This window comes from Mobula birostris, chromosome 14, assembly GCF_030028105.1.
Source record: "Mobula birostris isolate sMobBir1 chromosome 14, sMobBir1.hap1, whole genome shotgun sequence".
Taxonomy (NCBI): Eukaryota; Metazoa; Chordata; class Chondrichthyes; order Myliobatiformes; family Myliobatidae; genus Mobula; species Mobula birostris.
Window position 1 is genome coordinate 48,529,460 of NC_092383.1, and position 25,718 is coordinate 48,555,177.

Sequence of the window (25,718 nt, forward strand, 5' to 3'; positions counted from 1 at the left end):
GTTCCACAGGGGTCCGTGTTGGAGCTGCTTCTTTTTACTTTGTACATCAACGATTTGGATTATGGAATAGATGGCTTTGTGGCTAAGTTTGCTGATGATACAAAGATAGGTAGAGGGGCCGGTAGTGCTAAGGAAACAGAGAGTCTGCAGAGAGACTTGGATAGATTGGGAGAATGGGCAAAGAAGTGGCAAATGAAATACAGTGTTGGAGAGTGCATGGTTATGCACTTTTGTAGAAGAAATAAATGGGCAGACAATTATTTAAATGGGGAGAGAATTCAAAGTTGTGAAATGCAACGGGACCTGGGAGTCCTCATGCAGGCTACCCTTATGGTTAACCTCCAGGTTGAGTCATTAGTGAAGAAGACGAATGCAATGTTGCCATTCATTTCTAGAGGAATAGAGGATAGGAGCAGGGATGTGATGTTGAGGCTCTGTAAGGCGCTGGTGAGACCTCACTTGGAGTACTGTGGGCAGTTTTGGTCTCCTTATTTAAGAAAGGATGTGCTGACGTTGGAGAGGGTTCAGAGAAGATTCACTGGAATGATTCCGGGAATGAGAGGGTTAACATATGAGGAACGTTTGTCCACTCTTGGACTGCATTCCTTGGAGTTTAGAAGAATGAGGGGGGACCTCATACAAACATTTCGAATGTTGAAAGGCATGGACAGAGTGGATGTGGCAAAGTTCTTTCCCATGATGGGGGGAGTCTAATACGAGAGGGCATGACTTAAGGATTGAAGGGAGCCCATTCAGAACAGAGATGCGAAGAAATTTTTTTTAGCCAGAGGGTGGTGAATCTATGGAATTTGTTGCCAGGGGCGGCAGTGGATGCCAAGTCATTGAGTGTATTTAAGGCAGAGATTGATAGGTATCTGAGTAGCCAGGGCATGAAAGGTTATGGTGAGAAGGCGGGGGAGTGGGACTAAATGGGAGAACGGATCAGCTCATGATAGAATGGTGGAGCAGACTTGATGGGCCAAATGGCCAACTTCTGCTCCTTTGTCTTATGGTCTTATATATACTATGTGCTGTGCTGATTTGGAGAGGTTGGGAATAGCTCCTTCAGCAGTGAAATCTAGGTCTGGAGCACATTGTGGGGCCGGGTCCTAGTGCGAGGTTCAGACAACCTTTAACCGCTAGCCCAGCTGGTCTTGGGGCTTCTGTCTCTACGATGCTGAGGCAGTGAGACTGCCGCCAGCGGCTGTGCTTCATGTCTGTGGACTTTGCAGCCATTTGTCCCGCTAATATGATGAACTGAATACCGAAGCTTTGGGCCTACTCTGTGCTGCTCCAGAGATTTGGATCTAAGGATTCAATTTGGTTTCGAATGTTGTTACTGTTGTTCTCACTTCTATTGTTTATATGTTTTGTTCTGTGTTTTTTTTTCTCTGTGGGCACTGGGGGTTTGGTCTTATTTTATTCATTGGGTTCTTTCAGGTTCCTTGCTTTGTGACTGCTTGTTAGCAAATAAATCTCAAGGTTGTATGATTCATACATTTTTTGATAATAAATGCACTTTGAATCTTTAAATCTTATAATAACCTTGTGTTTCTTACAACAGACTGCTGGGTGTTCTGTAATATAGCCCCATTAACGTGGTCATACCTTTCTTATTTCTCAGTTCCACCTATAGCGCTTCACTAGACAAATTCTCCAGTCTGCCCTGACTGAGCACCACTGTGGCATTTTCCCTGACTAGTATCACCATCCCTCCTCCTTTAATCCCTCCCTTCTGTCGCATCTAAAACAACAAAACCCTGGAATATTGAACTGCCAGTCCTGCTCCTTTTGCAAACAAGTCTCACTAATGCCTACAATATCATAATTCCATGTGTTGATCCATGCCCTGAGCTCATCTGCCTTTCCTATGATACCTCTAGCAGTGAAATATATGCAACTCAGGACATCATGCGCAATCTTTTGATTCCTTGCTTTTTTGGATCTTAACAATATCTGTCACCACAACCTCTATTCTTTTCTGTCCCACCTCCTGCAACTTTAATTTAAACCTCACCTTGTAGCAGTAGCAAACCTTTCTCCTAGGTTATTGGCACCTTTCCAGTTTATGTGCAAACCATCTCTTCTGTACAGGTCCTACCTTCCCTGGAAGAGAGCCCAATAATCCAAAAATCTTATGCCCTTCCTCCTACATCAACTCCTTAGCCACATGCTAAAACTGTATTATCTTCCTAGTTCTGACTTCAGTAGTATGGGTAGTTATTCTGAGATCACAACCCTGGAGGTCCTGCCCTCTAACTTAGCACCTAACTCATTTTACAGAACATCATAAACAAAATGCTGGAGGAACTCAGCAGGCCAGGCAGCATCTATGGAAAATAGCGCAGTTGACGTTCTGGGCCGAAACCCTTTGGCAGCGCTTTTTCTGTAGATGCTACCTGGTCTGCTACGTTCCTCCAGCATTTTGTGTGTGTTGCTGAGATTTCTAGCATCTGCAGACTTTTCTCTTGTTTGCAGAACTTCATCACTCTTCTGACCTATGTCTTACTTAAATTGTAAATTTTTGTCTTTAGTTAATTGCGAGTAGTCAAGGTTTTTGCTTCTTTAGTTTTTTAAGTTTTACTTTTACATGACATATTACTGGGTTATGGAACTTGGATCTAAATGCTAAAGTATGACAAGGTGGTGATGGAAATACCATAGGAAAATTTGGACTGGGGGAAAGAAATTAAAGCAGCGAGAAATGGGTAGAATGGCGCAAGATGAATAACTGCGTTATTATGAATACCTACTTTAAAAACCATTCAAGACGCTTATGGACCTGGAAAAGTCCAGGTGATTACACCAGAAATCAAAGTGGATAATAAAATTTTTTTCATGTCTCTGAAAATTAAAAGAGAGATGAGAGTGGATATCAGACTGCTAGAAAATGAGGCCAGAGAAATAATAATAGAGGACAATGAATGGCAGATGAATGGAAGACACTAGCAGTGTGCCAGATATTGACGGGTGTGAGGGAAGAGAAATGAGTGCAGTTACTATTACAAGGGAGAAGGTCTTCAAAAAGCTGAAAGATCTAAGTCACCCAGACCAGATGAACTGCACCCTCAGGTTCTGAGAGGTGTCACTAGAGATTGCGGAAGCATTAGCAATGATCTTCCAAAAATCATTGGACTGACGTGGTGCCAGAGGACTGAAAAATTGCAAATGTCACTCCACTCTTTAAGAAAGGAGGAAGGCAGCAGAAATGAAATTATAGAGCAGTTAGCCTGACCTCAGTGGTTGGGAAGGTGCTAGTTAAGGATAAGGTAATGGAGCACTTGGTGACACAGGACAAGATAGGACAAAGTCAGCATGGTTTCCTTAAGGGAAAATCTTGCCTGACAAGCCTGTTAGAATTCTTTGTGGAAACTACAAGTAGGATAGATAAAGGGGATGCAGTGGATTTTGTACATTTGGACTTTCAGAAGGCCTTTGACAAGGTGCCAAAGATGAGGCTGCTTACCAAGTTAAGAGCCCATGGTATTACAGGAAAGTTACTGACATGGTTGGAGCATTGGCTGATTGGTAGGAGGCAGCATGTGGAAATAAAATGATCTTAGTCTGGTTGGCTACCAGTGACTAGTGGTGTTCCTCAGGGGGTCAGTGTTAGGACCGCTTCTTTTTATGCTGTATATCAATGATTTAAATGATGGAATAGATGGCTTTGTTGCCAAGTTTGCAGATGATACGAATATTGGTGAAGGGGCTCGTAGTATTGAGGAAACAGATAGGCTGCAGAAGGACTTAGACTGATTAGGAGAATGGGCAAGAAAGTGGCAAATTAAATACAATGTTGGAAAATGCATGGCTGTGCACTTTGGTAGTAGAAATAAATGTGCAGACTATTTTCCAAATGGGGAGAAAATCCAAAAATCTGACATGCAAAGGGACTGGGAGTCCTTGTGCTGAACACCTTAAAGGTTAACTTGCAGGTTGTGTTGGTGATGAGGAAGGCAAATGCAATGTTAGCATTCATTTTAAGGGGTTTTGAATACAAGAGCTGAAGCTTTATAAGACACTAGAGAGGCCTCACCTTGAGTATTGTGAACAGTTTTGGGCTCCTCATCATATAAAAGACGTGCTGGCATTGGAGAGTGTCCAGACGCCATTCACAAGGATGATTCCAGGAATGAAAGGATTATAATCCAAGGAACATTTGATAGCTCTGGGTCTGTACTCGCTGGAATTTAGAAGGATGAGGGGCGATCTCATTGAGACCTTTTGAATGTTGAAAGGCCTAGGCAGAGTAGATGTGGAAAGGATCTTTGATCGATTATCTGCTCACTCTCCTGTACAAGCTGAAGGTCATTCAGCTGCTGCTCCAGATCCCTAACACGGTCTTCAAGGAGCTGCAGGCAGATGCACTTCACACGGATGTAGTTCCCTGGGAGTCTCTGGGTCTCCCAGGACTGTTACATCCAATATGAAGAACACACAAGAGACATTCACTGCACTAGGTGCAGTAAGAGAGAGAGAAAAAGGAACCTTAACAGAAGCTTTCCCAGAGCCAATGCCTCTTTTGAGCCGAAGCCTCCTTTGAGCCAAAAGCTGACACTCTTACTCTCACTACTGGCCTACACTCAACAATGACCGCCCTGCTTGTCCCTTCTTCACAACAGCATCTCTTTCACCTCAGACAGTTGAGGAAGTTTGGTATGGGCCTCCAGATCCTAAGAACTTTCTACAGGGGCCCAGTTGAGAGCATCCTGACTGGCTGCATCACTGCCTGGTATGGGAACTTACCTCCCTTAATCACAGGATTCTGCAGAGTGGTGTGGACAGCCCAGCGCGTCTGTAGTTGTGAACTTCCCATGATTCAGGACATTTACAAAGACAGGTGTGAAAAAAGGGCCCGAAGGATCATTGGGGACCCGAGTAACCTCAACCACAATCTATTCCAGCTGCTACCTTCCGGGAAATGTAATAAAAGCCAGGACCAACAGCCTCCGAGGCAGTTTCTTCCATCAGGCCATCAGACTGATGAACTCACGCTGATTTGAGTGTATTTCTATGTTACATTGACTGTTCTGTTTATTATAAATTACTTTGATTGCTCATTGCACATTTAGACAAAGACATAACTTAAAGATTTTTACTCCCCATGTATGTGAAGGATGTAAGAAATAAAGTCAATTCAATACAATTTAAACAAGTGTCACCTATCTGTGAGAAACCTGGTCTCTGTGGCCTGCTCCTGCGCTGATTGGACTGTCCAAATAAACCTGAATGCCCATGAAGCTCTCCTTTTAAACAAGTGTCATCGACCCACAAGAAAACTCATTGCTGTGGCCAGCTCCTGCTGCTGATGTGACTGTTGGAATAAACTATCTATCACTCCCTCAGCCTCCCAAATGATCCAGAGTCCCAGCTCCGACTCCTTAGAAGTTGCAGTGGATGTACTTCTGACATGTGTATTCATCAGGGACAGCGGAGGTCTCCCTGGCTCCCACATCGCACAGGAAGAGCATTCCATTATTCTGTCTGGCATTTCTACTGTTCTAACTGAGCAAATATAAAGAAGGAAGAGCAATACACACATAAAAGTTTCAGGTGAACGCAGCAGGCCAGGCAGCATCTATAGGGAGAGGTACAGTCGACGTTTCGGGCTGGGACCCTTCGTCAGGACTAACTGAAAAAAGAGCTAGTAAGAGATTTGAAAGTGGGAGGGGGAAATCCAAAGTGATAGGAGAGGACAGGAGGGGGAGGGATGGAGCCAAGAGCTGGACAGTTGATTGGCAAAAGGGATATGAGAGGATCATGGGACAGGAGGCCTAGGGAGAAAGAAAAGGGGGAGTGGGGGAAAAAGCCCAGAGCATGGACAAGGGGTATAGTGAGAGGGACATATTCTTTCTCCCTACTCAAGCCCGTCCTTGCTGAAGCCTCAAAGAGCTAAAGTCTAAAAATCTTCATCCTAACTCTGTCCATGGCTGCTCCAACAATGGTCGCTCCACTTGCCCCTGCTTGCTTTAATTTGTTCTTGCCAATCAATCCCAAACTCTGATTGACTGCGGCTCAAAGTTCCAAACTGCCATGAGTCACTGCCGTTTCTACTCAATTAGCGTTCCTGGCTCAGTCGTCCTATCTCCGATTGGCTGCTGCTCAAAGAGTTACTGTCAGCTTAAACCAGTCTGGGCATTCGCCTCTGACCTCTCTCATTAAGAAGACATTTTCACTCAAAGACGGCTACACACTAGATGTTTTGTCTGTACGCTCCAGAGACTTTTGTGCGTGAAAATTCCAAGAGATCACCAGTTTCTGAGATGCTCAAACCACCCCATCTGGCACCAGCAATCATTCTCAGTCAAAACCACTCAGATCACATTTCTTCCCCATTCTGATGTTTGTCCTGAACATCAACTGAACCTTTTGATCATGTCTGTATGCTTTTATGCATTGCTTTTCTGCCACATGATTGGCTGGTTAGATATTTGCATTTACGAGCAGGTATACCTAATGAAGTGGCCACAATGTATTCCTGATATATGAGGTGGCATTGTTTGGTGCTGATTGTGACTGATACTGATCATTAAATGGTTATTAGATTCATTGCCCATGTTATAAATTTTTGCTCTGTTTTATTTATAAAGGCAAAAGCTTTCGGATGATTATTGTAAGCAGTTCACTGGAATCTTCCAGCAGTGGGAGAAAGATATTCAGAAGGCCAAAGACCAAGAAGAGAAAATAGAAGTATTGTCTTGAATATTTTTATTTCATCTTCTGTTTAACTCTATGATTTGTACATTTGCAATGTCTCCATGATGTTACATAGAACTTAACAACCTATTTAATAGAAACATAGAAAACCTACAGCACAATACAGGCCCTTCGGCCCACAATGCTGTGTCGAACATGTACTTTAAAAATTACCTAGGGTTACCCATAGCCCTCTATTTTTCTAAGCCCCATGTACCTATCCAGGAGACTCTTGAAAGACCCTTGTATCTGCCTCCACCACAGTCGCCGGCAGCCCATTCCACACAATCACCACTCTGCGTAAAAAAACTTACCCCGACATCTCTACCTTCTTCCAAATACCTTAAAACTGTGCCCTCTCGTGTTAGCCATTTCAGCCCTGGGAAAAAGCTTCTGACTATCCACACGATCAATGCCTCATCATTTTATACACTTCTATCAGGTCACCTCTCATCCTCATGAGTGTATATAAACAACGAAATATAGCACTGATTTAGTAAAACTGTGCAGGGACATTAGCTTTCTTAAGAAGAGCATGGAATATACTGTAGAGCAGTACAGCCCAGGAACAGGCCCTTCGGCCCATAATATTGTGCTGAACCAATTAAATTAGTAATCAATTTTTGCCTACACAATGTCCATATCCTTTCATTTTCCTCACGTTCATGTGCCTATCTATAGAACAATCTAAAGAATTTCACTTTATAAAGAACCATCGCAGTTTCTTCATTTAGTGTCCTCTATGTAACACAGCGTTAAGTCCAGATTTATTGTGATAGAAATGATATGAAGAAATAGTGGTGTAACACGGGGTAGGGTATATATTTGAGTGGTAGATCAGCTGTGAGATGATGTGGCAGGCTAATGGGAAAATATTCAGAGGTATTGCAGATGACACAAAGGGTGGTGGTAGCCACACACAAAATGCTGGAGGAACTAGCAAGTGTTGTGGATAGTGTAGAAGGTTGTTGTAAATTACTACGGGACATTGGCAAGATGCAGAGCAGGGCTGAGAAGAGTAGATGGAGTTTCATCCAGAGAAATATGAAGTGATATACTTCAAGTTTGAATTTGAAGTCAGAGTATAGGGGTAATGGCAGGACTTTTAGAAGTGAGGAGGAACAGAGAGATCTTGGGATCCATGTTCATAGATCCTTCAAGTTGATAGACTTGTTAAGGCATATGTTATGTTGGCTTTCCTTAGTTGAGAGATAAACTCAAGAACCACGAGGTAATGTAGCTCAATAAAAGTCTGGTTATACCACACTCGGAGTATTATGCCCCGTTCTGATCACTTCATTTTGGAGGGATGTGGAAACTCTAGAGGGTGCAGAAGACACTTACCAGGATGCTGCCTGGATTGTCTTATGAGGATCCATCAAGTGAGCTAGGGTGTTTCTCTTTGGAGTAAAGGAGGATAAGAGGTAACTTCATGGAGGTGTACAAAATTATAAGAGGCATAGATCGAGTGGAAAGCCATAGGCTTCTTACCAGATTTAAGTTTACAGATGACACCACTGTCGTTGGCTGAATCAAAGGTGGAGATGAAATCAGCAGATAGGAGGGACATAGAAAATCTGACAGAGTGAAGCCATAACAATAACTTCTTCAATGTCAGCAAGACAAAGGAGCTGATCATTGACCTCAAGAAGAGGAAATCAGAGGTCCATTAGTTTATCAGAGTTGAAGAGGGATAGCAACTTCAAATTTCTCAGTGTTATAATTTCTGTCCAATCCCAACACATAAGTATAATTACGAAGAATGGGCGGCAGGGCTTCTACTTCCTTTGGAGTTTGCGAAGATTTGGCATTACATCTAAAACTTTGATAATAAATTTACGTTGAACTTTTTTCCAGGGCGCCAGTGGCCATGATGAGAGGGCATAATTTAAAGGTAATTAGAGGAAAGTATAGGGGTACATGCCAGAGGTAAGTTCTTTACGCAGAGGTGCATGGAACATTGTGCCAGGGCAGTGGTAGAGTCGATAGATTAGGGACATTTAAGACTCTTTGGTAAGCACACGGATGACAGAAAAATGGAGGGCTATGTGTGAGAAAAGGGTTAGATTGAACTTGAAGTAGGTTAAAATGTCAGCATAACCTCATGGGCTGAAGGGCCCGTACTATGCTGTACTGTTCTATGAAGTAGAGTGCTAAATGGCACCTAAGAATGAGCAAGGTGGTCATCATGTGTAATTAATGCACAATGTCAACTTCATTTTGGCTGCTCAGTTTGATCATTTGAACTCCACTTTTCAAAGTAACTTGAATAGTTTTTGTGTGATTCTCGTATAGAAATGAAATTAACACAGTGCGTAAGGTTATCCTGATGTGTGTATGTGTGTTATTGTCCTGAGACACTCATCAGACTTGATTATAGAATTTGATTCACAATGAAGTAAAAGCAGTTTGAAACTACCTTACCAGATTTTGAAATGAGGATGAAGCATATACGGCGAGTGTTCCAAGTAAATGCGTCAGCCAGGTGTATTCTGCCATGCTCAGGAGTGAAAGTACGAAGTCCACCAGTTGGACAGTACTCATTGATTGATTTCCGGGGAATCCCAGCTCAACCACTGGAAGTTTAATTTCTCGGAATTAGACTATTAGACGTATGAGCTGAATTAGGCATTTGGCTTATCAAGTCTGTTCCACCATACCATCACAGCTGATTTATTATCCCTCTAAATTCTCCTGCCTTCTCCATGAAACCTTTGATACCCTTAGTAATCGAGAATATTCATTGTCACAGATGTCTGTGGAGGACAGATCATTGGGTATATTTAAAGATGAGAAAGATAGGTTCTTGATTGGTCAGGGCATCAAATATTATGGGATGAAGACAGGAGAGTGAGGTTGAGAAGAATAATCAGCCATGATGGAGCAGAATCGATGGGCCAAATGGACTCATTCTGCTCCTATGTCTTATAGCCTAGCATTTATCAAACCCCCCCCCCCCCCAATTTTAATCATTCCTAATGACTGTGATTTACAGTTTGGAGATTGTTTGAGTGATCCAACACTTTGCTATCTCTGAGAAGATTATGGGAAGCGAATGCGTACTTGGACAGTCTCAATGCAAAGAAACTCAGAGGTGTGTGAGGCTCAGGGGCATGAGGTGATGTTCAACTGCATTTGGAGAGTTCAGCGGTGAATGCCTGCCTTGTCTGTGAGTGGGCTAGTGCTGTGTGGCTCGCTGTGGCAGGCAAATGGGCCTCTGTCTCATGTGTTGTTCCTCTCTTTTGATGAACGTCGGTGATGTTAGAGGATAGTATCGTGTTTTTGTGTTTATGGACTTTTTTAGACTTAGGGTTTTTATATTCTGTGATTTTTTATGCCTGTTCTTTTTCCGTTTTGTTGTGTGAGGGGAGGGTTTTGTGGGTTCATGTTGCGGGGGGTTGGGAGAAGGATCTTGAGGGGTGTTGATGTTCTTGTTCCATTTTGTTCCGGAGGGCAGTTTGGGGGTTGATGATCGGGATGCCGTTCTTTATGTGTGGGTGGGGGTGTGTTTGATGGTTGTCTGAATGACTTTCATTTTCTTACTTTGTTTCGTGGCTATCTGGAGAAGACTAATCTCAGTTGTATATAGATACATACTTTGATAATAAATGAACTTTTGAACTCAGCTTGCAAAGTCATCTGTGGCGATTGGGGTTGAGGTGAGAAGGTTTCTGATAGCTTGAGTGGATTGAGCTTCAACACAAGAGAAGTATTTGAACTTTGAGGAGTAAGAACTGATATAGGTTTGGAAGGAAGTGAGTACTCATCCAGAGTCCTGCCAAGTGATCCATCACAGGGAGGCTTTCTGCATTTCTACACAGCTTGTACTGATGTTGTCAATCTCCTGTGTATTCATGCTAGTTGAGAAAGGGAATCCTTCAGAGAGGATGTAAGTCTTGATGCACTTCTTCCGCAGAACCTGTTTCGGCAGCAACAGAAGCTTTTCCAGCAGATGAGGGTGGTCCAAGGACAAAGGCTGAAGAGCATTAAGCAGTTGTTTGACCAGTTCCTGAAGGTAAATCCTGGAGAGGGGTGGGAATAGACAATTCTCTGAACAGTCCTTCTCTTTTTAATAAAAGAATGCCAATCCAAAGTACTTTTCGTTGAAACTTAATTCTTTTGCTTGTCTATTTCTGATGGATTGTTCATTCCAATCCCATCAGGGAAGAGGCTACGTAGCATCCATACCAGGACTACCAGACATAAAAGGTTTCTTTCCTGAAACCGTAAGGCTGCTCAACACCTCCAATCAGGAACCCAGCCCTCCACAGCCCTCAACCACCACTACCTTATCATTACCTGTCGGATACCTTATATATAAACACTCCTGTGCCTATTGTCACTTTATATACGTGCAATCAATCTGTATATAAGCTATCTTATGTATTTATATTTTTTTTGGGACTGCATCGGATCTGGAGTAGCAATTATTTAACTCTCCTTTCTGTTTGTTTACTGAAAATAACGTTAAACAATCTTGAATCTTTGATCTTCTCATCTAACCATGCTGCTATACATATACTGTCTTCGGGATTAAGATGGTGCTACTGAAGATGGGCGCCAGCTTACTGGTGTTTCATAAAGCAAGAGTTACAACTATTTACTTTAGTAATAGAACTTTTTTTGTGGAAAATTGTGGTAAATCACCTCAAACAATGAAGAGGTAAGTGAAGGCAAGGCTGATTTAAGGGTTGAGGCATGTGAGTGTGATACAAAGTTGGAGCGAGGTCGAGACATGTTTGAGGAGAAGTGATCGGATCAAGGTCAAGACGTGGTTGAGACGGAGTCGGGATGGAAGAGTTTTGGAGCCCGTCCACCTAAATTGAAAGAGAGGTTGGATCGCTCTAAACACCGGGTCAATTTGGAAAGGTCGGGTACAGGTTGGAACGTGGCGGCAGGTCCAGGTCCAGAGCATATTAAAACGACAGGGCCCAGGTCCTAGTGCAAGAGATGACCAGTTGTTTGGACAGTTTAAATGCGGGCTGATGCCGGGTGTCAGGACCAGAGACAAGGGTCAAGCCGGTTCTCCTTGCTGCTCCATGACATTTACTCTGCTCTCTGCGAACCTGAGGCTTTGGCCTGCTCCATGCTTTTTGTCTGCAAGCTCTGTTTTGCTCTGCTGTGTGGTGAACTGAGGCTGAGGATGTGGGCCTGTTCCAGGCTTCGTATCTATGGACTCACTTTAGTTTTGAATGTTGTTACTTGCTTTTATTGTTTGCACGATTTGTGTTTTTTTCCTCTATGTGCATTGGGTGTTTGTTAGCTTTTTTTAATGGGTTCTTTTAGAATTCTTGTTTGTGGCTGCCTGTTAGGAGATAAATCTCAAGGTTGTATAATTTTTGTAGCTCACCTTATTGCGATGCTGTTCTTCCTGTATACGGTCGTCGGGATGCAGATAAGGCTAGGCATCCACAGCATGGAGGTGATTTTTCCAAGGTCTTATGCAGCGTTTCTACAAAAATCTATCAACCTCCAACTTAAATATAAAGGAGAGTGAAGTGATTGTTACTGTGGATCCGATGCAGCATAAAAAACACAATAAGCTTAAGAAGACAATAAAGCCATTATAAAAGTACAGATAATTAGTGTATGTACATAAACTGATTTTATGCATGTAAAGTGTCTCTGTATCTGTACATAAAGTAACTAACAGTTGTATCTGCATATAAGGTGACTGACAGGAAATGATAAAGTGGTGGTGGTGGGGACTGCAGTGGGGTGGGTTAACAGATGTTTGAAATTGCAGATTCATATGTATTTATCTCATGTACATTGAAACATACATCGAAAAATGTGTCATTTGTGTTAGCAACCAACGCACCCAAGGGTGTACTGGGAGCTACACATTCCAGTGCAAACATAGCATCTTACTGTGTTAAATAAAAAATGGTTGTGGAAAATTATCATATCACTAAAGGGCCGGTGTGGGAAAATAGTTTCTTTTCCAGAGGACTCTGACATCTAACTTTATTAGCCTTTCTGTATTATCCACACAAGGTTGCTTAACAAGATAAAATCCTATGGTGTTACAGAAAGGATACTGCATGGATAGAGGACTGGCTGACAGAAGGCAATGAGTGTGAATAAAAGGGGCCTTTTCTGGTTGGCTGCCAGTGACTAGTGGTGTTCCTCAGGGGTCAGTACTGGGACCGCTACTTTTCACATTGTTTGTCAATGATTTAGATAATGGAATTGATGCCTTTGTGGCAAAGGTTGCGGATGATACAAAGATAGGTGGAGGGGTAGGTAGTGTTGAGGAAGCAATACGATTGCAGCAGGACCGAGACAAATTGGAAGAATGGACAAAAATGTGGCAAATGGAATACAGTGTTGGGAAACGTATGATAATGCATTTTGGTAAAAGGAACAATAGTGAACAAAAGGAACAACAATTATCTAAATAGGGAGAAGGTTCAAACATTAGAGGTGCAGGAAGACTTATGAATCCTCTGCAAGACTCCAAGAAGATTAATTTATAGGTTGAGTTTGTGGTAAAGAAGGCAAATGCAATGTTGACATTTATTTCAAGGGGAATAGAATATAAAGGCAGGGAGATAATGCTGAGCCTTTATAAGACATTAGTCAGGACACACTTGGAGTATTGTCAACAATTTTGGCCCCTTATCTCAGAAAGGATGTGTTTTCATTGGAGGGAGTCCAGAGGAAGTTCATGAGGATGATTCCAGGAATGAAGGGATTAAAATATGAGGAGCTTTTGGCAGCCTTGGGCCTGTACTCACAGGAATTTAGAAGAATGTGTGGGGATCGAGAATCATAGAAACATAGAAAACCTACAGCACAATACAGGCCCTTCGGCCCACAGAGTTGTGCTGAACATGTCCCTACCTTAGAAATTACTAGGCTTACCTATAGTCCTCCATTTTTCTAAGCTTCATGTACCTATCCAAAAGTCTCTTAAAAGACCCTATCGTATCCGCCTCCACCACCGTTGCCGGCAGCCCATTCCACGCACTCACCACTCTCTGAGCAGAAAACTTACCCCTGACATCTCCTCTGTACCTACTCCCCAGCACCTTAAACCTGTGTCCTGTTATGGCAACCATTTCAGCTCTGGGAAAAAGCCTCTGACTATCCACACGATCAATGCCTCTCATCATCTTATACACCTCTATCAGGTCACCTCTCATCCTCCGTCGCTCCAAGGAGAAAAGGCCGAGTTCACTCAACCTATTCTCATAAGGCATACTCCCCAATCCAGGCAGCATCCTTGTATATCTCCTCTGCACCCTTAATATGGCTTCCACATCCTTCCTGTGGTGAGGCGACCAGAACTGAGTGGGGTCTGACCAGGGTCCTATATAGCTGCAACATTACCTCTGGGTTACAAATTCAATTCCACGATTGATGAAGGCCAATACACCGTATGCCTTCTGACCACAGAGTCAACCTGCGCAGCTGCTTTGAGTGTCCTCTTGACTTGAATCCCAAGATCCCTTTGATCCTCCACACTGCCAAGAGTCTTACCATTAATACTATATTCTGCCATCATATTTGACCTACCAAAATAAACCACTTCACACTTATCTAGGTTGAACTCCATCTGCCACTTCTCAGCCCAGTTTTGCATCCTGTCAATGTCCCGCTGTAACCTCTGACAGCCCTCCACATTATCCACAACACAAAACCTTTGTTTCATCAGCAAACTTACTAACCCATCCCTCCACTTCCTCATTCAGGTCACTTATAAAAATCACGAAGAGCAAGGGTCCCAGAATAGATCCCTGAGGCACACCACTGGTGATCGACCTCCATGCAGAATATGATCTGTCTACAACCGCTCTTTGCCTTCTGTGGGCAAGCCAGTTCTGGATCCACAAAGTGATATCCTCTTGGATCCCATGCCTCCTTACTTTCTCAATAAGCCTTGCATGGGGTACCTTATCAAATGCCTTGTTGAAATCCATACACACCACATCTACTGCTCTTCCTTCATCAATGTGTTTAGTCACATTGTCAAAAAATTGAATCAGGCTCATAAGGCTCGACTTGCCCTTGACAAAGCTATGCTGAGTATTCCTAATTATATTGTACCTCTCCAAATATTCATAAATCCTGCCTCTCAGCATCTTCTCAATCAAATTACCAACCACTGAGGTAAGACTCGCTGGTCTTTAATTTCCTGGGCTATCTCTACTCCCTTTCTTGAATAAAGGAACAACATCCGCAACCCTCTAATCCTCTGGAACCTTTCCCGTCCCCATTGATGATGCAAAGATCATCGCCAGAGACTCAGCAATCTCCTCCCTCGCCTCCCACAGTAGCCTGGGATACATCTCATAAGGTCCCGGCGACTTATCCAACTTGATGATTTCCAAAAGCTCCAGCACATCCTCTTTCTTAATATCTACATGCTCAAGCTTTTCAGTCTGCTGCAAGTCATCACTACAATCACCAAGATCCTTTTCCATAGTGAATACTGAAGTAAAGTATTCATTAAGTACCTCTGCTATTTCCTCTGGTTCCATGCATACTTTTCCACTGTCACACTTAATAGGTCCTATTCTTTAATGTCTTATCCTCTTGCTCTTCACATACTTGTAGAATGCCTGGGAGTTTTCCTTAATCCTGCCCACCAAGGCCTTCTCATGGCCCGTTCTGGCTCTCCTAATTTCCTTCTTAAGCTCTTTCCTGTTAGCCTTATAATCTAGATCTGTAACATTACCTAGCTCTCTGAACCTTTTGTAAGCTTTTCTTTTCTTGACTAGATTTGTTACAGCCTTTGTACACCACGGTTCTTGTACACTACCATAACTTCCCTGTCTCATTGGAACATACCTATGCAGAACTCCACACACAGGTTACACTTGAATCTTAGGGGGACCAATATCCTGGTGGGGAGATTTGGGAGGGCTACTGAGGTGACTTTAAACTAGAATGGTTGGGGGGTGGGAATCAAATTAAAGAGACTAGGAGAGGGGAGGTTAGATCACAAATAGAGAAAGCTAGTAGACAGTATGTGAGGGAGGATAGGCAGGGGACAGAGATCAGGAGCACTCAGACCAAAGATGTAGGGGACAAGGAAGAAAAAGATGATAAAGTTGTTTGCTCCATTAAGGATGAGCAGAGAGTAAGAGGTGGAGAGTTTCTTAAATGCATCTATTTTAATGCTAGGAGCATTGTAAGAAAGGTGGATGAGCTTAGAGCGTGGATTGATACCTGGAAATATGTTGTAGCTATTCGTGAAACGTGGTTGCAGGAGGGGTGTGATTGACAACTAAAGATTCCAGGATTTCGTTGCTTCTGGTGTGATAGAATAGGAGGGGCAAGAAGGGGAGGTTTTGCATTGCTTGTCAGAGAAAATATTACAGCAGTGCTCTGGTAGGATAGATTAGTGGACTCTACTAGGGAGGCTATTTGGGTGGAATTGAGGAATAGGAAAGGTATAGTGACGCCTTTGTTTGTAAGGAGATAGCAGATATTTGTAGTAAGCACAAGGTTGTGATTGTGGGAGATTTTAATTTTCCACACATAGACTGGGAAGCCCATTCTGTAAAAGGACTGGATGGTTTGGAGTTTGTCAAATGTGTGGAAGGTAGTTTTTTGCAGTAATACATAGAGGTACCAATGACAGAAGGGGCAGTGTTGGATCTCCTGTTAGGGAATGAGATAGGGCAGGTGACGGAGGTATGTGTTGGGGAGCACTTCGGGTCCAGTGATCACAATACCATTAGTTTCAATATAATTATGGAGAAGGATAGCACTGGACCTAGGGTTGAGATTTTTGATTGGAGAAAGGCTAACTTTGATGAGATGTGAAAGGATTTAGAAGGAGTGGATTGGGGCAATTTGTTTTATGGGAAGGATGTAATAGAGAAATGGAGGTCATTTAAAGGTGAAATTTTGAGGGTACAGGATCTTTATGTTCCTGTTAGGTTGAAAGGAAAGGTTAAAAGTTTGAGAGAGCCATGGTTTTCAAGGGATATAGGAAATTTGGTTTGGAAAAAGAGAGGGACCTACAATAAATATAGGCAGCTTGGAGTTAATGAGCTGCTCGAGGAATATAAAGAATGTCAAAAGAATCTTAAAGAAACTAGAAAAGCTAAAAGAAGATATGAGGCTGCTTTGGCAAGTAAGGTGAAAATAAATCCAAAGGGTTTCTATAGTTATATTAATAGCAAAAGGATAGTGAGGGATAAAATTGGTCCCTTAGAGAATCAGAGTGGACGGCTGTATGCGGAGCCATAAGAGATGGGGGAGAATTTGAACAATTTCTTCTCTTCGGTATTCACTAAGGAGAAGGATATTGAGTTGTGTAAGGTAAAGGAAACAAGAAGGGTAGTTAAGGAAAGTATGACGATTAAAGAAGAGGAAGTACTGGCGCTTTTAAGGAATATAAAAGTGGATAAGTCTCCAGGTCCAGACAAAATATTCCCTAGGACCTAAAGGGAAGGTAGTGTGGAAATAGCAGGGGCTCTGACAGAAGTATTTCAAATGTCATCAGAAACGGGGATGGTGCCGGAGGATTGGCATATTGCTCATGTGGTTCCATTGTTTAAAAAGGGTTCTAAGAGTAAACCTAACAATTATCGGCCTGTGAGTTTGATGTCAGTGGTGTGTAAATTGATGGAAAGTATTCTTAGAGATGGTATATATAATTATCTGGATAGATAGGATCTGATTAGGAACAGTCAACATGGATTTGTGCATGGAAGTTCATGTTTGACAAACCTTATCGAATTTTTTGATGAGGTTACTAGGAAAGTTGACGAGGGTAAAGCAGTGGATGTTGTTTATATGGACTTCAGGAATGCCTTTGACAAGGTTCTACGCGGAAAGTCAGTTAGGAAGGTTCAGTTGTTAGGCATTAATATCGAAGTAGTAAAATGGATTCAGCAGTGGCTGGATGGGAGATGCCAGAGAGTAGTGGTGGATAACTGTGTGTCAGATTGGAGGAGGGTGTGTAGCGGTGTGCCTCAGGGATCTGTACTGGGTCCAATGTTGTTTGTCATATATATTAATGATCTGGATGATGGGGTGGTAAATTGGATGAGTAAGTATGCAGATGATACTAAGATAGGTGGCATTGTGGATAATGAAGTAGATTTTCAAAGCTTGCAGAGAGATTTAGGCCAGTTAGAAGAGTGGGCTGAAAGATGGCAGACACGAGGAATTCTGTAGATGCTGGAAACTCAAACAACACACATCAAAGTTGCTGGTGAACGCAGCAGGCCAGGCAGCATCTCTAGGAAGAGGTACAGTTGACATTTCGGGCCGAGACTCTTCGTCAGGATTAACTGAAGGAAGAGCTACTAAGAGATTTGAAATTGGGAGGGGGAGATCCAAAATGATAGGAGAAGACTGGAGGGGGAGGGATGGAGCCAAGAGCTGGACAGGTGATTGGCAAAAGGGATATGAGAGGATCATGGGACAGGAGGCCCAGGGAGAAGGAAAAGGTGGAGAGGGGGAAAAAAAAACCCAGAGGATGGGCAAGGGGTATAGTCAGAGGGACAGAGGGAGAAAAAGGAGAGAGAGAGAAAGAATGTGTGCATATAAATAAATAACGGATGGAACCTTGTCCCAGTCTGTGTCGGGTCTCGCCAACAGAAGGCCACATCGGGAGCATCGGACGCAGTATATCACTCCAGCCGACTCACAGGTGAAGTGTCGCCTCACCTAGAAGGACTGTCTGGGACCCTGAATGGTGGTAAGGGAGGAAGTATAAGGGCACTTGTTCCGCTTACAAGGATAAGTGCCAGGAGGGAGATCAGTAGGGAGGGATGGGGGGAGGGCAAATGGACAAGGCAGTCACGTAGGGAGAGATCCCTGAGGAAAGCAGGGGTGGGGGGAGGGAAAGATGTGCTTAGTGGTGGGATCCTGTTGGAGGTAGCGGAAGTTATGGAGAATAATATGTTGGACCCGGAGGCTGGTGGTGTGGTAGGTGAGGACCAGGGGAACCCTATTCCTAGTGGGGTGGCGGGAGGATGGAGTGAGAGCAGATGTGCGTGAAATGGGGGAAATGTGTTTGAGAGCAGAGTTGATGGTGGAGGAAGGGAAGCCCCTTTCTTTAAAAAAGGAAGACATCTCCCTCGTCCTGGAATGAAAAGCCTCATCCTGAGAGCAGATGCGGCGGAGACGGAGGAATTGCGAGAAGGGGATGGCATTTTTGCAAGAGACTGTGAGAAGAGGAATAGTCCAGATAGCTGTGAGAGCCAGTAGGCTTATAGTAGACATCAGTAGATAAGCTGTCTCCAGAGATAGAGACAGAAAGATCTAGAAAGGGGAGGGAGGTGTCGGAAATGGACCAGGTAAACTTGAGGGCAGGGTGAAAGTTGGAGGCAAAGTTAATGAAGTCAACGAGCTCAGCATGCGTGTAGGAAGCAGCGCCAATGCAGTCGTTGATGTAGCGAAGGAAAAGTGGGGGACAGATACCAGAATAGGTTTGGAATATAGATTGTTCCACAAAGCAAACAAAAAGGCAGGCATAGCTAGGACCCATACGGGTGCCCATAGACACACCTTTAGTTTGGAGGAACTGGGAGGAGCCAAAGGAGAAATTATTAAGAGTAAGGACTAATTCCGCTAGACGGAGCAGAGTGGTGGTAGAGGGGAACTGATTAGGTCTGGAATCCACAAAAGAGAGATCTTGAGACCTTCCTGATGGGGGATAGAAGTATATAGGAACTGGACATTCATGGTGAAATTAAAGCGGTGGGGGCCAGGGAGCTTAAAATCATCGAAAAGTTTAAGAGCGTGAGAAGTGTCACGAACATAGGTAGGAAGGGATTGAACAAGGGGGTATAAAACCGTGTTGAGGTATGCAGAAACGAGTTCGGTGGGGCAGGAGCAAGCTGAGACAATAGGTCTGCCAGGACAGGCAGGTTTGTGGATCTTGGGTAAGAGGTAGAAACGGGAAGTGCGAGGTGTGGGAACTGTAAGGTTGGTAGCAGTGGATGGGAGATCCCCTGAGCGGATAAAGTCGGTGATAATGTGGGAGAGAATGGCCTGGTGCTCCTTAGTGGGGTCACGATCGAGGGGTAAATAAGAGGAGGTATCCGCGAGTTGTCGCTGCGCCTTGGCAACGTAGAGGTCAGTACGCCAGACTACAACAGCACCCCCCCCCTCCATCGGCGGGTTTAATAGTAAGGTTAGGATTAGTGCGGAGGGAGTGGAGAGCAGAGCGTTCAGAAAGAGTAAGGTTGGAATGGGAACAAGGTGCGGTGAAGTCGAGACGGTTGATGTCCAGTCGGCAGTTAGCAATAAAGAGATCCAGAGCAGGCAGAAGACCAGAGCAAGGTTTCCATGAAGAGGAGGAGGGTTGAAGACGGGAGAAGGGGTCATCGGTGGGGGTGGAAGAGCCCTTGCCAAAGAAGTAGGCTCGGAAATGGAGATGGCGGAAGAAGAGTTCCGCGTCATGGTGAACATGGAACTCGCTGAGGTGTGGGCGAAGGGGGACAAAGGTGAGGCCTTTACTGAGGCACCTCCCCCTTTTCCTTCTCCCTGGGCCTCCTGTCCCATGGTCCTCTCATATCCCTTTTGCTAATCACCTGTCCAGCTCTTGGCTCCATCCCTCCCCCTCCTGTCTTCTCCTATCATTTTGGATTTCCCCCTCCCCCTCCCACTTCCAAATCTCTTACTAGCTCTTCCTTCAGTTAGTCCTGAAGAAGGGTCTCGGCCCGAAACGTTGACTGTACCTTTTCCTAGAGATGCTGCCTGGCCTGCTGCGTTCACCAGCAACTTTGATGTGTGTTGCTTGAAAGATGGCAGATGGAGTTTAATGCTGAAAAATGTGAGGTGCTACATTTTGGTGGGACTAATCAAAATAGGACATACATGGTAAGTGGTAGGGCATTGAAGAATGCAGTAGAACAGAGAATAGGAATAATGGTGCATAGTTCCCTAAAGGTGGAATCTCATGTGGATAGGGTGGTGAAGAAAGATTTTGGTATGCTGGCCTTTAGAAATCAGAGCATTGAGTATAGGAATTGGGATATAATGTTGAAATTGTATAAGGCATTGTTAAGGCCAAATTTGGAGTATTGTGTACAGTTCTGGTCACCGAATTATAGGAAAGATGTCAATAAAATTGAGAGAGTACAGAGGAGATTTACTAAAATGTTGCCTGGGTTTCATCTCCTAAGAGTCAGAGAAAGGTTGAAAAAGTTAGGTATTTATTCTTTGGAGCGTAGAAGGTTGAGGGGGGACTTGATAGAGGTGTTTAGAATTATGAGGGGGATTGATAGAGTTGACTTGGATAGGCTTTTTCCATTGAGAATGGGGGAGATTGAAACAAGAGGACATGAGTTGAGAGTTAAAGGGCAAAAGTTTAGAGGTGACTTGAGGGGGGACTTCTTTACTCAGTGGTAGCTGTATGGAACGAGGTTCCAGCAGAAGTGGTTGAGGCAGGTTCGATGTTGTCGTTTAAAGTTAAATTGGATAGATATATGGACGGGAAAGGAATGGAGGGTTATGGGCTGAGTGCAGGTCGGTGGGACTAGGTGAGTGTAAGTTCGGCATGGACTAGAAGGGCCGAGATGGCCTGTTTCCGTGCTGTAATTGTTATATGGTTATATATGGTTAAATATCCCCTGAACATTTGCCACATTTCTTCCGTACTTTTCCCTGAGAACATCTGTTTCCAGTTTAAGCTTCCAATTTCCTGCCTGATATCCTCATAATTCCCCTTACTCCAATGAAATACTTTTCTAACTTGTCTGTTCCTATCTCTCTCCAATACTATTGTAAAGGAGATGGAATTATAATTACTCTCTCAAAAAAGCTCTCCCACTGAGAGATCTGACATTGACCAGGTTCATTTCCCAATACCAAATCAAGTACAGCCTCTCCTCTTCAATCTCATTGAAACCAACTGAATGTTGAAAAGACTAGATAGGATGGATATGGAGAGGATGTTTCCTGTGGTGGGTGTCTCCACAACAAGAGGCACAGCCTCAAAATTAAGGGGCAACCTTTTAGAACAGAGGTAAGGAGGAATTTTTTTAGCCAGAGAGTAGTAAATTTATGGAATAGTCTGCCACAGATGGCGATGGAGGCCAAGTCCATGGGTTAACGCAGAAATTCATAGATTCCTGATTGGTCAGGGCATCAAAGAATATGGCGAAAAGGTAGATGTATGGTGTTGACTGGGATCCAAGATCAGCCATGATGGAATTGCAGAGCAGACTTGATGGGCTGAATTGCCTAATTCTGCTCCTATGTCTTACAGTCTTAATATATTTCCTTATTTTTTATATAATGTTCTACTCTTTATTATTGTTGAATATTTTTGCATGTTCCACCCTGACCAACACATCACAACAAATTCCTAATGCATATAAATGTATATGGTAAATAAAATTGGTCTTTGATCCTTGATCAGGTCTGGTTAAGGAACCCATTGTACCGAAGGCTCTTTATACTTTATTGTCACCAAACAATTGGTACTAGAATGTACAATCATCACAGTGATATTTGATTCTGCGCTTCACACTCCCTGGATTACAAATATTAAATATTAAAGATATTAAAAATAGTTAAAATTAGTAAATATTAAAAATTTAAATTATAAATCATAAATAGAAAAATGGGAAGTAAGGTAGTGCACAAAAAAGAACGAGTGGCAGGTTCGGATATTTGGAGGGTACGGCCCAGATCCGGGTCAGGATCCATTCAGCAGTCTTATCACAGTTGGAAAGAAGCTGTTCCCAAATCTGGCCGTACGAGTCTTCAAGCTCCTGAGCCTTCTCCCGGAGGGAAGAGGGATGAAAAGTGTGTTGGTTGGGTGGGTTGTGTCCTTGATTATCCTGGCAGCACTGCTCCGACAGCGTGTGGTGTAAAGTGAGTCCACGGACAGAAGATTGGTTTGTGTTTTGTGCTGCGCTGTGTTCACAATCTGACACAAAAAGTACCGAAGCAGGTGGCAAAGTATGAGAGGAGAAGGATCTAACAACCCAGAAACCCAATCAGGTTTATTATCACCATTATAGGAAGGATGTCAAGGCTCTGGAGAGGGTGCAAAAGAGACTTGCCAGGATGTTGCATGTTGCCTGGATTAGAAGGCATGTGTTATAGGTAGAGTTTGGAGAAACTTGAGTTGTGTTCTCTGGGGCAGCGGAGGCTGAGGGGAGATCTGATAGGGGTTTATAAGAGGGACAGGTAGAGGTTTATGAAAGGGACAGATAGAGTACATAGACAGTATCTTTTTCCAAGGGTTGGAGTGTATAATTCCAGAGGGCATGCATTTAAACTTGGGGGTGGGGGTGGGGGGGGGAATATTTCAAAGGAGATTTGAGGTGTAAATTTTTTTACACAGAAAAGTGGTGGGTGCTTTGAATGCGCTGCCTGGAGAGGGTGTTAGAAGCAGAAACACAAGAGACTTTAAGTAGAGAGGCTACAGAAGGACTTAGACGGATTAGGAGAATGGGCAAAGAAATGGCAGGTGGAATACAGTGTCGGGAAGTGTATGATCATGCACTTTGGTAGGAGGTTTGACTTTTTTAAATAGAGAGAAAATACATAATACTAAGGTGCAAAAGGGCTTGGAAATCGTTGTGCAGGATTCTCTAAAAGTTAATTTGCAGGTTGAATCTGTGGTGAGGAAGGCAAATACGATGTTAGCATTCATTTCAAGACGTTTAAGAGACAAAAAAGGATCTAATGTTTTCCCGGCACATATGACAAACTCTTCTCATGTTTCTACCATCTTCTGAACTCTCCCATCTTCTTCAGGGATGATTTCTGGGCATGTCCGGTCTGGTGGTATTTATAACATTAGTTATAATTAATACCTGTACCCGGCTGGAAGCCCAAGAAGAGTTTGTTCAACTTTTAAGAGACGTTCAGATAGACACACAAATTCATTAGAAAGAGGTGACATAGGGTCAGAAGGTGTGGAATCATTGTGGATAGAGCTAACGAACTGCAAGGGTAAAAAGACCGTGACAGGAGTTGTATACAGACCCCCAAACAGTAGCAACAATGTGTTCTACAAATTACAGTGGGAGATAGAAAATGCATGCCAAAACGGCAATGTTACAATAGTCATGGGGGATTTCGATATGCAGATTGATTGGGAAAATCCGACTGGTGCTGGATTCCAAGAGGAAGATTTCCTGGAGTGCCTATGAGATGGCTTTTTAGAGTGGCTCATGGTTGAGCCCACTAGGAGATCAGCTATTCTGGATTGATTGTTGTGCAGTGAATCAGAATTGATTAGAGAGCTTATGGTAAAAAGAACCCTTGGGGTAAGTGATCATAATATGATCGATTTCACCCTGAAATTTGAAGAGAAGCTAAAGTCAGATCTATCGGTATTACATTGGAGTAAAGGGAGTTACAGAGGCATGAAAGAGGAGCTGGCATGAATTGATTGGAAAAGAACACTGGCAGTGATGACAGCAGAACAACAGTGGCTGGAATTTCTGTAAATAATTCAGAAGGCACAGTATATATACATTCCAAAAAGGAAGTATTCTAAAGGAAAAATGACACGACAGTGACCAACAAGAGAATTCAAAGCCAACATAAAAGCCAAAGAAAGGGTATATAGAACAAAACTTAGTGGGAAGTTAGTGGATTGGGAGGCTTTTAAAAAAACAACAGAAGGCAACTAAAAAGTCATTTAAAAAAAGAGGATCCCATAAGTTTCTTCAGATACGTAAACAGTAAAAGAGAGACGAAAGTGGATATTGGACTGCTGGAAAATGATGCTGGAGAGTCAGTAATGTGGGGGGGGGTTCGAAATGGCAGACGAACTGTCTTCAGTATGAAAGACACTAGCAGTATGGTGAAAGTTCCAGGTGTTAAGGTCATAAAGTGTGCGAAGTTACCATAACAGAATAGAGTGGTGTCCTTTTAGAATGGAGATGAAAGGAATTTCTTTAGCGAGAGAGTAGTGAATCTGCAGGATTATTTGCCACAGGTAGCTGTGGAGGCCAAGTCTTTATGTGTATTTAAGGCAGAGATTGATGGATGCTTGATTGGTCAGGGCATAAAGGGATGCAAGGAGAAAGCAGGAGTTTGGGGCTGAGAGGAAAATTGGATCAGCTATGATGAAATGGCAGAGCAGACTTGATGGACCAAATGGCCTAATTCTGTTCCTATATCTTATGGTCTCATGAATGTGAGGAAAATAGAGGGATATGGATATTGTGTAGGCAGATTAGTTTAGGTAGCCATTTAATTGCTGATGTAATTTGGTGGGAACAGCATTATGTTCTGTGTCAAATTTGTTGTTTTTTGGCAATAGTACAATGCAAAAACATAAAATTACTATAAATTACAAAATAAATAAGTAGTGTGAAAAAAAGGAATGACCAGGTAGTGTCCGTGGGTTCATGGACTATTCAGAAACCTGATGGTGGAGGGGAAGATGTTCTTAATAGAAACATATGCTACCTAAATTTTAACAAGAGGAAATTGGAGGACAGTAAATAATAAAATAAAGTCATAGAAATGTACAGCACAGAAACAGGCCCTTCAGCTGACCTACTCCATGCTGAACCATTTAAACTGCCTATTCCAATTGAATTGCACCGGCACCATGGCCCACCATACTCCTACCATACATGTACCTATCCAAATTTCTCTTAAACGGTAAAATTGAGCTTGCATGCACCACTTGTGCTGGCAGCTCGCCCATACTCTCAGGACCCTCTTGAGTGTAGAAGTTACCCCTCATATTCCCCTTAAACTTTTCACCTTTCACCCTTAACCCATGATCTCTGGTTGTAGTCCCACCCAATCTCAGTGGAAAAAACCTAGCATCTAGCCCTCATAATTTTGTATACCTCTATCAAATCTCCCCTCAGTCTTCTATGTTTCAATGAATATAGTCCTAAACTAGTCAATCTTATAACTCAGGTCTTACAGACCCGGCAACATACTTGCAAATTTTCTTTGTACTCTTTCAACCTTACATGCATCTTTCCTGTACGTGGGTGACCAAAACTGCACACAATACTCCAAATTAGGCCTCACCAATGTCTTATACAATTTTAACATAATGTCCTATCTCCTGTACTCAGTATTTTGATTTATGAAGGCCAATGTGCCAAAAGTTTTCT

At 43.1% G+C, this 25,718-nt stretch overlaps 1 protein-coding gene across 4 annotated transcripts in view; it reads left to right on the forward strand.

Annotated features, from left to right (window-relative positions):
- Window positions 1-25,718, forward strand: part of LOC140209884 (synaptonemal complex protein 3-like) — a 189,158-nt gene that overhangs the window by 142,315 nt on the left and 21,125 nt on the right. For all 4 annotated transcript variants that reach the window (XM_072278513.1, XM_072278514.1, XM_072278515.1 and 1 more), the window contains exons 6-7: window positions 6,591-6,690; window positions 10,613-10,711. In XM_072278513.1, coding sequence (XP_072134614.1) covers window positions 6,591-6,690; window positions 10,613-10,711 — 199 coding nt within the window. The remainder of the gene's footprint in view (window positions 1-6,590; window positions 6,691-10,612; window positions 10,712-25,718) is intronic.